Source organism: Piliocolobus tephrosceles, chromosome 11 (genome assembly GCF_002776525.5).
Source record: "Piliocolobus tephrosceles isolate RC106 chromosome 11, ASM277652v3, whole genome shotgun sequence".
Classification (NCBI taxonomy): Eukaryota; Metazoa; Chordata; class Mammalia; order Primates; family Cercopithecidae; genus Piliocolobus; species Piliocolobus tephrosceles.
The window spans coordinates 89,673,620-89,685,703 of NC_045444.1; the positions used below are offsets into that span (position 1 = coordinate 89,673,620).

Genomic DNA, 12,084 nt, shown 5'->3' on the forward strand with positions numbered 1-12,084 from the left:
TTTTTTTTTTTTTGAGACAGAATCTCGCTCTATCGCCCAGGCTGGAGTGCAGTGGCACAATGTCAGCTCACTGCAAGCTCCACCTCCTGGGTTCACGCCATTCTCCTGCCTCAGCCTCCCAAGTCGCTGGGACTACAGGCACCCACCACCACGCCCAGCTAATTTTTTGTATTTTTAGTGGAGACGGGGTTTCACTGTGTTAGCCAGGATGGTCTCCATCTCCTGACCTTGTGATCCACCCACCTTGGACTCCCAAAGTGCTGGGATTAGAGGCGTGAGCCACCGTGCCCAGACTATTATCAGTCTTTATCGCCTAGAAATAATGAGGAGAAATGGGAATTCTTCCTTAGGATAAAGGCCACCACCTTGTTATATAACTGACCCAAAAGAAGTTTCTGAAAGACTTTCAAGTGAAGGAAGTTAGCTTCCTCAGGCAGGGGAGACAGGCCCACTCCCATCGGCAAGGAAGGTTCAGTGGGACTTGGGGTTTCAGCTTTGTCTTCCTCTGACCAAATGTACTGATCTCAGAGTCCTATTCCTTCTCAAACAGTGCCGTAATTTAGAATAAAAGATTTGGCAAGATTCTGCTTTTAGCTGGCATTGTAACTCTACAACCTGCACAGTTAGATTTTAGGGTCTGTAACTCAGCCATATCTGCCCCGCAGCTGCACAATTTTTTTGTTTGTTTGTTTTTTGAGATGGAATCTCACTCTCTTGTCCAGGCTAGAGTACAGTGGTGCGATCTCAGCTCACTGCAACCTCCGCCTCCTTGATTCAAGCAATTCTCCCTGCCTCAGCCTCCCCAGTAGCTGGGGTTACAGGCGCCTGCCACCATGCCTGGCTAATTTTTGTATTTTTAGTAGAGACGGGGTTTCACCATGTTCGCCAGGTTGGTCTCGAACTCCTGACCTCAGGTGATCCGCCCACCTCAGCCTCCCAAAATGTTGGGATTACAGTCATGAGCCACCATGCCTGGCCACAAAATATTCTTTTGAGAAGAATGGAAGCCTTCTGGTCCTTCACCTATACCATCTTATGTTAGAAGGTCAAGGCCTTAAACTTGTTTTTTTTTTTTTTTTTTCTTTTCATAAGCTCTATAATGCAGTCAGAAATAGTCATCTATCCCACCATCTTTTTTTTTTTTTTTCCTTCCTCTTCTTCTTCTTTTAGACAGAGTCTCACTCTGTCGCCCAGGTTGGATTGCAGTGGTGCCATCTCAGCTCACTGCAACCTCTGCCTCCTGGGTTCAGGTGATTCTCCTGCCTTAGTCTCCTAAGAACCTGGGATTACAGGCATGTGCCACCATGTCCAGCTAATTTTTGTATTGTTAGTAGATGCAGGGTTTCTGCCATGTTGGCCAGGCTGGTCTTGAACTCCTGGCCTCAAGTGATCAACCTGCCCTGGCTTCCCAAATTGCTGGGATTACAGGCATGAGCCACTGTGTCTGGCCTATTCCACAATCTTTTGCAATACCCATTGTTGCTATCAACAATCACTTGACCATGTAAAATGTCTTCCCTACTGACATTCCATCCCATGTCACCAATGGCAATAATTTGAATAACCTTGTTGTCACTGCATGCTACACATTATCACTATCAATAATGAATCTCATCATGAGGTTGTCAAATATGTGTTTAAACAGGTCCTAGAATTCCAACTTGGGAACTGTTTGAACTGTTTCTGGGAGCCACCCCTTGTGCCAACTAGAGTCAGGTCTGACAGTAAACAGTATTTCACTCCAATGGTTCGAAAGACTTTAAGGAAGAAACTATATACAGAAGTGTGGGGAGGATTAAGGGAACCAATAAAGGATGCTGAAGTATCCAGAGACTAGCAACAGGGGAAATCATTGTCACTCCTAGGTCTGAAGGGGCAAAGAGAGAAAATATTATTGTTACTCAGAGAGGGTTGGAGGATCATAGGAGGATGTTCTACCTCAAAGCTATATATATAGTGGGATATAGCTCCTGCCAGAAAATATGGCTCAGAGTTGAAAGGGAACAAAACAGGAGGCTTCTAAAGCTGCTCTCTTCTCATCCTCAGCTTACTGATGCCTCTTGGTGGAATTAGAAGTGAGCTCATAAGGAGCCCAGGTGGCATAGTCTGAAGGAATGAACGTCAGTGGTCATAGTTGCATGGTAGACACACCAGACAGTGATAACATAAGCATACCCTGAGAATAACCCTATAGTCTAAGAAGATTGTGTGTTCACAATTCCAACCTAAGGAATCCAGGAGTAGCCAACCAGAGATCATTTGGAGGTTGTTGTTAGCTGGGATTGCGCCACTGCACTCCAACCTGGTTCACAAAGTGAGACTCCATCTCAAAAAAGAAAATTAAGGCCAGGCACGGTGGCTCACGCCTGTAATCCCAACACTTTGGGAGGGCTCTGCCTTTTGTAATCCAAGGCAGGTGGATCAGGAGGTCAGGAGACGAGCCTGGCCAATATGGTGAAACCCTGTCTCTACTAAAATACAAAAATTAGCTGGGCGTGGCACATGCTTGTGGACCCAGCTACTCAGGAGGCTGAGGCAGGAAAATCACTTGAACCTGGGAGGCGGAGGTTGCAGTAGGCCGAGATTTTCCCACTGCACTCCAGCCTGGATGACAGATAGAGATTCCATCACACACACACACACACACACACACACACACACACACACACACACAAATTAAAATAAATAAATTTGTAGGAGCTTTTAAAGCCACAGAGTTTAAAACTTTTGTGTGTTTTAGATTTTTTTTAGAGACTAGGTCTCGCTATGTCACCCAGGACAGAGGGCAGTAGCACAACCATAGCTCACTATAACCTTGAACTCCTGGGCTCAAGTGAACTTCTGAGCCTCCCAGAGCCCTGGGATTATAGGTGTGAGCCACTGTGTGTGGCCCAAAAACAATTTTTAAGATACGGAGTGTCGCTCTGTCGCCCAGGCTGGAGTGCAGTGGCGCGATCTCGGCTCACTGCAAGCTCCGTCTCCCGGGTTCACACCATTCTCCTGCCTCGGCCTCCTGAGTAGATGGGACTACAGGCGCCCGCCACCACACCTGGCTAAATTTTTTTTTTTTTTTTTGTATTTTTAGTAGAGACAGGGTTCCACCTTGTTAGCCAGGATGGTCTCGATCTCCTGACCTCGTGATCTGCCCGCCTCGGCCTCCCAAAGTGCTGGGATTACAGGCGTGAGCCACTGTGCCCAGCCCCAAAAGCTATTTTTTAATTCAACATGAGTACATGTTGAAGAGAAGTATGACAGGTGATGAAGAAAATTACTTTCAAGGATAAAAATACTTTCATTAGAATAAAATTTTGTTGGATAAGTGCAATAAAAATAAGTTCAGAAAAAAGAACCATGGAAAATTTCCAGTTGTTCACGAAAAGTGTATGGGTTTTTTGTTTTGTTTTGTTTTTGTCCAGGCTGGAGTGTGGTGGCACCATCTTGGCTCACTGCAACTTCTGCCTCCTGGGTTCAACCGATTCTCCTGCCTCAGCCTCCTGAGAAGTTGGGATTACAGGCGCGTGCCACCACACCTGGCTAATTTTTGTATTTTAAGTAGAGGCGGGGTTTCACCATGTTGGCCAGGCTGATCTTGAAGTTCTGACCTCAAGTGATCCGCCGGCCTCGGCCTCCCAAAGTGCTGGGATTACAGGTGGAGCCACGGCACCCAGCCAAGTTTGTGTGTTTTTAAAAAAAGTCTGAGAGTTATCACATCACTATTATATTTCTATTCCTTTTCATACAATTAAAAGAGAGTTGCAACAATTTCAAAATGAGAATATTTATAATATGTCAGAAATTTAATCCTTTAAAGTCAAGATAAAAATTTTAGATGTCAACACAAAAAATGTGTGAAAGGATATACATGTGTGTGTGTATATACATATTATATATATATATTTTTTGCATATATATAATGCTTTTAGGGAATATCTAGGCAAAACGTTTTTAGGAGCACAGGAAGAGGAGGTAGATGTCTAGTTTTAGAGACTCACTATAAACTATGGTGCCCTGCCCAATTTCTGGAATTTTTGTCTCTTTTTTACAGCCCTAAAGTTCAGAGAGTCTCAGGCTGTAGGTCAATTTAGGGCTAAAAAAGAATTCTAGATATCTGGAAGGATTGGTACCTAAGATTATGGTTATATGGTTACTTCATGCACTTAAAACTCTTACGTTTGGCAGGGCGCGGTGGCTCAAGCCTGTAATCCCAGCATTTTGGGAGGCCAAGGCGGGCAGATCACGAGGTCAGGAGTTAAAGACCAGCCTGGCCAACAAGGGGAAACCCGTCTCTACTGAAAATACAAAGATTGGCTGGGCGCGGTGGCTCAAGCCTGTAATTCCAGCACTTTGGGAGGCCGAGACGGGCGGATCACGAGGTCAGGAGTCCGAGACCATCCTGGCTAACACGGTGAAACTCGTCTCTACTAAAAAAAAAAAATACAAAAAACTAGCCGGGCGAGGTGGCGGGCGCCTGTAGTCCCAGCTACTTGGGAGGCTGAGGCAGGAGAATGGCGTAAACCCGGGAGGCGGAGCTTGTAGTGAGCTGAGATCCGGCCACTGCACTCCAGCCTGGGCAACGGAGAGAGACTCTATTAAAAAAAATAAATAAATAAATAAAAATACAAAAATTAGCTGGACATGGTGGCGCGTGCCTGTAATCCTAGCTTCTCGGGAGGCTGAGGCAGGAGAATTGCTTGAACCTGGGAGGCGGAGGTTGCAGTGAGCCGAGATTGCGCCACTGCACTCCAGCCTGGGCTACAGAGGGAGACTCCGTCTCAAAAACAAACAAACAAAACAAACAAACAAACAAACAAAAAAACTCTTCCATTTACTGTTTTGAAAACCTATTGGGAACATCAGTTTGACAAGAAATATCTTTAAAATTCTAACAAGAGACTTAAAAAAGAACTTTGAACATACGACAGTTTAAAGCACATTTATATGCAGAGAAAGACTTAAAAATACAATTTCTGCCAAGTGAAATATTAAACAGCATGTTTCATTATATTTGCTATAGATGCCAATAGAGTTGGCATTTTCAATGAGGTATGTTTCCTGCTTATGTAATAGTCGCTTATCATAGAAGCTGTAAAATCAATCTGGAATTTCTCTTGCCAAATTGCTGCCTGTTCTTGACATTTTATATTATTAAATATATAAAATCTATAAATACTTTTAGCACACTTTCACTAAAAGGAGCACTAGTAAGTAGCACGCCTTGCCTTGTATTTCATTAGCCAAGTCAAAACTTCTGAGCCATGCGAAATAGAAAGAGGGGCCCTAGGGTATTTTATGCCCAGGGCAACGAATGCCAAATGCTGAAGCAGATAGCACTTATTCGGTTTTGCTAGGAGCTGTGCTAAGTGCTTTTCATAAAATATGTAAATTAACCTACAGGCAACTCCATGTGGTATTATTTTCACTGTTTTACCTAGAAGGAAATGGAAGCTTAGAAAACTCAAGCAAAGTCGGCCGGGCGCGGTGGCTCAAGCCTGTAATCCCAGCACTTTGGGAGGCCAAGACGGGAGGATCACGAGGTCAGGAGATGGAGACTATCCTGGCTAACACGGTGAAACCCCGTCTCTACTAAAAAATACAAAAAACTAGCCGGGGCGAGGTGGCGGGCGCCTGTAGTCCCAGCTACTCGGGAGGCTGAGGCAGGAGAATGGCGTGAACCCGGGAGGCGGAGCTTGCAGTGAGCTGAGATCCGGCCACTGCACTCCAGCCCGGGCGACAGAGCGAGACTCCGTCTCAAAAAAAAAAAAAAAACACTCAAGCAATTTACCGAAAGTCAAAGTTAACAGAGCAAGGAAACCTGAACAGTGTGCAGCCTCCGCTCACCAGAAAGTGTCAAAGAACCACATTTACTAGTACTTCAGACAGAAATTATGTGAAACAAGGCGTATCTACTCTTGTTTTACTCCCAGACACTTCCCTGTCCCGGTTAGATCAGTGGTGGTTTTCACTCAAATTTAAATGTGTAACAGTGTCCCCGGGAGGGCTTTGTTAAAACAGATTGTTGTACGCGCCCCCTCACCCCGCCCGCCCCGAGTGTTTGATTCAGTAGGTCTAGTTTGGGATCGAGAATCTTTCTATTTTCTTTTCCTTTTGTTTTGTTTTGTTTTTGAGACAGGGTCTCGCCCTGTCGCCCAGGCTGGAGTGCAGTCGTGCGATCTCGACTCACTGTAGCCTCCACCTCCCCGGCTCAAGCGATCCTCCAGCCTCAGCCTCCGGAGTAGCTGGGGCCACAGGCGCGCACCACCACAGCCGACTGATTTTTTTTTTTTTTTGTAGAGACAGGGGTCTCACTATGTTGTCCACGCTGGTCTCAAACTCCTGGGTTCAAGCGATCCTCCCGCTTCAGCCTCCCAAGGTGCTGGGATTACAGATGGAGCCACCGCGCCCGGCATCGATAATCTGCATCTCTAACGAGCTCCCGGGAGACGTTGATGCAGGTGGTCCGGGGACCACTCTTCCAAAATCATTGGTTTAGAGGTTTTAATCCTGAATCCATTGGGAAAAGTGTTGGGCGGACAGAACACTGCTAACTCCTAACTTTTCTCAGAAACCTGGGCTCTGCATTCGCCAACAACTCGGTCCCAAGTCGCGGGCATATTCTGTCTGAAATCTTGTGCACCGCAATCCCCGCCTTGGGGTGGAGGCTGGCGCTAGGCGGCTTCAGCCTCCGGCTGCTGCGCGCAGGAACCCACGCCCCGGCTCCTCGGCGATCCATTGCTCTCTCCGCTGACGCCAGCCGCAGGTCTCGGTCACGCCCCCGGCGGCCCGTTGGTTCGCGGGTACGGCGGGGTGCCCCCGCCCACACGCTATGCCTTAAGTTGGGCCAGGCTGAGGCGCTGCTGCTGGAGCGGCCGATCCGAGACGTGGCTCCCTGGGCGGAAGAACCATGTTGGACTTCGCGATCTTCGCCGTTACCTTCTTGCTGGCGTTGGTGGGAGCGGTGCTCTACCTCTATCCGGTGAGAGTCGTCTTGGCTTTCTGGGGTCCTGGGTGCCGCCCCAGCCTCTCTGTCGCCCGCATCCAGGCCGACCTGCCCGCTGCGGGCCGCAGGGGGCGGGCCTGAGGGGAGGGCTCGGGATCCCTCCGGGGCTTCGGCGCGGGGACCGCACCCGAAGTCACGTGATGCCCCACCGGGCCAGCGCTGAGAGCTACGTGGGCTGCGCCGCTACCCCTCAGGCTACTGGCCAGGCGGGCTCTAGCTGCTGAGGAAAAACCCGCGCCTCCGCGGGCCGGCCTCACCTTGCCAGGTACCCCGCGCCACTCTCCAAGGCGGCTCTCAAGTAGTTTGGGCGGCTTTTTGGCAATAATTCCGCCAAACCCAAATTTCTTTTCCCAGTGTGTCAGAGAGGAGACTCCTGGGCGCGCCACTCCTTTCTCCTTTCTTGAGGATTCTGCCAGCACTTGTGTCTTCCTCCTTTCCTTCTGTCCATCGATCTATCCGGACTGGAATCCGAAGTGCTCGAGGTCCAGGTCTTGCTCCTCTGAGGGGCTCCGGGGCAAATGCTTCTCTCCGGGAGAGTGCCGCGCTGCCGGTTCGGGTGCGAGCTTGGCTCGGCCCTGCCGTCTCTCCGAGCCTCCTGTCCTCCTCTCTCCACTAGCCTCCGTCCCCCAGAGAGGGAGGGTCTGAAAACAAAAGCGTTGATGGCTGAGGACCGTCTTTAAAACCTGTTCTATGCACTTTGGGAGGCTGAGGCGGGTGGATCACGAGGTCAGGATATCGAGACCATCCTGGCCAACATGGTTACACACCGTCTCTACTAAAAATACAAACATTCGCTGGGTGTGGTGGTGGCGGGCGCCTGTAATCCCAGCTACTCAGGAGGCTGAGGCAGGAGAATCCCTTGAACCTGGGAGGCTGAGATTGCAGTGAGCCGAGATTGCACCACAGTACTCCAGCCTGGTGACAGAGTGAGATTCTTTTTCAAAAACAACAACTTGTTCTACAAAGCCAGATGGTGGTTTTACAGTGAAAGTTGAAAAGTAGCTGAACTGCTGGAATTGACCATACACCTTCTTAAATGTTCTTTTCCGAGCAGGTAAATGGATTAGACTGGAATCTTGCAACTACACAATCAGGGACTTCCTGAAATCTTATTTTCTGAGAAACTAAACAATTTCAGTGGTTCTTGAATTTTTGGTGATTTTAAAATGATACTCTTCTTTGATCAGCTCATAGAAGCACACTGTTTATTCTTGGCACTAGATATGTGCCAGATACGGTTCCATGTGCTGGGAATCCAGCCGTGAACAAACCGGACAGAAAATTCCTGACTCTTGGAATTTACTTCCTAGAGAAGGGGAACAGACAATAAAAACAAATAATATAGGATTGTACGTAGAAATAAAGTTGGGGATAGGTAGATTGTTATTTTAAAGTAGGATAGCCGGGAGCTGAGGAGACATTTCAGCAGAGACTGGAAGAAGGTGAAGGTGCAAGCCATTCAGGTATCTGAGAAAGAGCATTCCGGGTCGAGGGAGCAGCAAATACAAACCCTCAGAGGGAGACCCGCCTGGTGTGTTCCTGGAAAGCAAGGGGACCAGTGTGGTTAGAATGTAGTAAATGAGGAAGAGACCAGAGGAGAGAGTGTCAGAAAGATGGGGGTGAAGGACAAATTTTAAATGACTTGTAAGGCTAAGCTTTTTTTTAATGGACTTTTGCTATGTGCCACTGGAGGATTTCAGCCATTTGAAATTGGATAGAATTAAAATTTAATTTTATTAGATAAATTTTAAAAGAATCATTCTGGTTGCCAAGTCATGAATAGACTTGGGTCTCCAGGTAAGGATGGAAGCAAGGCGAGTAATTAGGAGGATATTATCATTTCAGCTTGGATCATGTTAGTAGTGGCAGAGATAATGAGAACTAGTCAATTGTGAAGATAGTGCCAATGGGCTTTCCCAGTGGATTGGATGTGAAATGTGAAAGAGAGGCATCAAGGAAAACACCAGTTATTTTTAGCCTGGTATCTGGAAGGATGGATTAATTCCAGGGAAGATCAGCGGTTTTATTGTTGTTGGTTGTTCTTTAGTTTTGTTTTGGTGGGAGGTAGTGGGGATTTATAGAGATTAGGAGTTGGTTTTGGGTAGGCCAGGTTTGAGATGCCTGTTAGACATCCAAGTGGAGATGTTGAGGAGTAACTGAATATATGTCTTGAGTTTATGGGAAAAGTCCAGGCTGAAGATACACATTTGGGAGCTATCAATGTATAGACGGTATTTAAAGCAAGGAGAACTGGTTGCTATCTCCCAGACAATTTAGATACAGGAGAGAAGAGGTCACAGGGACCATACCCAGGATTCTCCAATGTTAATGGTTGAGGAGAGAAACAAGAGCCGGCAAAGGAGACTGAGAAGGAGCAGCCACATAAATAGAAGGAAGCCAGATGTTTTAAGCAGAAAAGCAGAAGAGGATAATCAGCTAAATCAAATGCTGCAAATATGTCAAGTAAGTTAAGGCCTAAGAATTTAGTAACATTGGTAATCGTTTTTTTGTTTTGTTTTGTTTCGTTTAAGAGACAGAGTCTCTCTCTTGCCCAGGCTGGAGTACAGTGGTACCATCATAGCTCATTGTAACCTCAAATTCCTGGCTCCAAGCGATCCTCCCACCTTAGCCTCTCAAGTTGCTGGGACTACATGCACATGCCACCACACCTGGCTAATTTTTAGATTTTGTATTTTTTGATACAAAGTCTTGCTCTGTCGCCCAGGCTGGAGTGCAGTGGCATGATCTCTGCTTACTGCAGCCTCTGCCTCCCAGGTTCAAGTGATTCTCCTGCCTCAGCCTCCCAAGTAGCTGGGACTGAAGGCACACACCACCACGCCCAGCTAATTTTTTTATTTTTAGTAGAGACAAGATTTTACTATGTTGGCCAGGCTGGTCTCGAACTCCTGACCTCAAGTGATCTGCCCACCTTGGCCTCCCAAAGCACTGGGATTACAGGCATGAGCCACCGCACCCAATCTGATTTTTAAATTTTTTATAGAAATGGGGTCCCACTATGTTGCCCAGGCTGGTCTTGAACTTCTCGGCTGAAGTGATCCTCCTGCCTCAGTCTTCCAAAGATCCAGGATTACAGGCATGAGCCACTGCAACATTTATAATCTTAAGAAGAGTGGTTTAATGTAATTGGGGTGATAAACCTAAATGGATGGATTCAGAGATATCAAGTATAGATAGCTTTTTAGAGTTCTGCAGTAAAGAGTGCTGGTAACTAGAGAGGGAAGTGAGGTGATGAAACTCTTAAGAGAAATTACATTATGCTGATGAGGGCTATCAAGTCATGAAGGAGAAGCTGATAATGTAAGAAGCTTATGGCCAGCATAGTGACTCAAGCCTATAATCCCAGCACTTCGGGAGGCTGAGGTGGGAGGATTGCTTGAACTCAGGAGTTTGAGACTAGACTGAGCATTATAGTAAGACCCTGTCTCTAAAAAAATAAATAAGTAAATAAATAAATTAGGCATGGTGGTGAGTATCTGTGGTCCCTGGTCCCAGCTACTTGGGAGGCTCGCTTGAGCCTGGGAGATCAAGGCTGCAGTGAGCCAAGATGGCGCCATTGCACTCCAGACTGGGTGACAGAGTGAGACCATGTCTCAAAAAAAAAAAAAGCTTAGGTTCCATGGTCTGTAACTATAATCACTCCTTTGCATATACCTTCAACTCCTTTGCCCTGTATCCTTTGTCATAATCATCTAGCAAACCCTAATTGTGATTAAATCCAATGCTCTGTCAATTCCTCCCCTGAACCCACACAGCTGGGGGGAAAAAAAAAAAGATGGAAAAGAACACAGCCATACTGCTAGTCTCATTTTAAATTCATGAACCTTAAGTGGGGTATCTGGAAATCACCTGGTGTATTCAGTCTCCAAATCTTCCAGATAACTTTTCATTCCTTCCCTGTCTTCAAATCTTCTGTCTTCACCAATAACTGATAATTTCTTTTTTGTTTTTTTGAGGTGGAGTCTTACTCTGTCACCCAGGCTGGAGTGCAATGGTGTGGTCTTGGCTCACTGCAGCCTCCACCTTCCGGGTTCAAGCGATTCTCCCACCTCATCCTCCTGAGTAGCTGGGACTACAGGCACATGCCACCACACCTGGCTAATATTTGTATTTTTAGTAGAGATGGGGTTTCACTATGTATTGGCCAGGCTGGTCTTGAACTCCTGACCTTGTGATCTGCTCTCGCCTCCCTCCCTCCTTCCCTCCTTCCCTCCCTTCCTTCCTTCCTTCCTTCCTTCCTTCCTTCCTTCCTTCCTTCCTTCCTTCTTTCCCTCCCTCTCCCACCTCCCTCCCTCCCTCCCTGCTTGCTTTCTTTCTGTCTCTCTCTCTCTCCCTCCCCCTCCCTCCTTCCCTCTCTCTTTCTTTCTCTCTCTCTCCCTTTCCTTTCCTGTCCTGTCCTTTCCTTTCCTTTCCTTTCCTTCTTTTTTTGACAGAGTCTCGCTCTGTCTCCCAGGCTGGAGTGCAGTGACATGATCTCGACTCACTGCAACCTCCGCCTCCTGGGCTCAAGAGATTCTCTGCCTCTGCCTCCTGAGTAGCTGGGATTACAGCGCCCACCACCATGCCCTGCTAATTTTTGTATTTTTAATAGAGATGGGGTTTCAACATGTGTGCCAGGCTGGTTTTGAACTTCTGACCTCAAGTGATCCACCCACCTCGGCCTCCCTAAGTGCTGGGATTACAGGCATGAGCCACTGCTCCTGGCCTCTTTTTTTGAGACAGGGTCTCACTCTGTCACCCAGGCTGGAGTGCAATGATGTGACCTTGGCTTACTGCATCCTCGACCTCCCAGGCTCAAGTGATCCTTCTGCCTCAGTCTCCTGAGTAGCTAGGACTACAGTGCTAACCACTGCACCTGGTGAATTTTTTGTACTTTTTAGACAGACAGGGTTTCGCCACGTTGCCCAAGCTGGTCTCAAACTCCTGGACTCAAATGATCATCCTGCCTTGGCCTCACAAAGTACTGGGATTACCGATGCAAACCACCACACCTGGCCTATTTCATTGAAAAAATAAAACCAATCTGGAGATAATTTCCACACCACCCTGCCTATCTGCCTAAATGTGTG

The 12,084-nt window shown here is 47.2% G+C and overlaps 1 protein-coding gene across 5 annotated transcripts in view; it reads left to right on the plus strand.

The window, feature by feature from the left end:
- The first annotated feature begins 6,731 nt into the window (after positions 1-6,731).
- LOC111547463 (cytochrome P450 20A1) overlaps positions 6,732-12,084 on the plus strand; it is a 58,589-nt gene continuing 53,236 nt past the window's right edge. The window contains exon 1 of one of the 5 annotated variants that reach the window (XM_031936506.1): positions 6,732-6,973. Coding sequence is in view for 1 of the 5 variants with exons in the window: in XM_026454605.2 (XP_026310390.1) it covers positions 6,902-6,973 (72 nt within the window). In the remaining 4 variants the exon portion in view is untranslated. Of the gene's footprint in view, positions 6,974-7,130; positions 7,263-12,084 lie in introns of those variants that run through there. The other 4 variants (XM_031936505.1, XM_026454605.2, XM_031936504.1 and 1 more) reach the window with 4 other exon arrangements.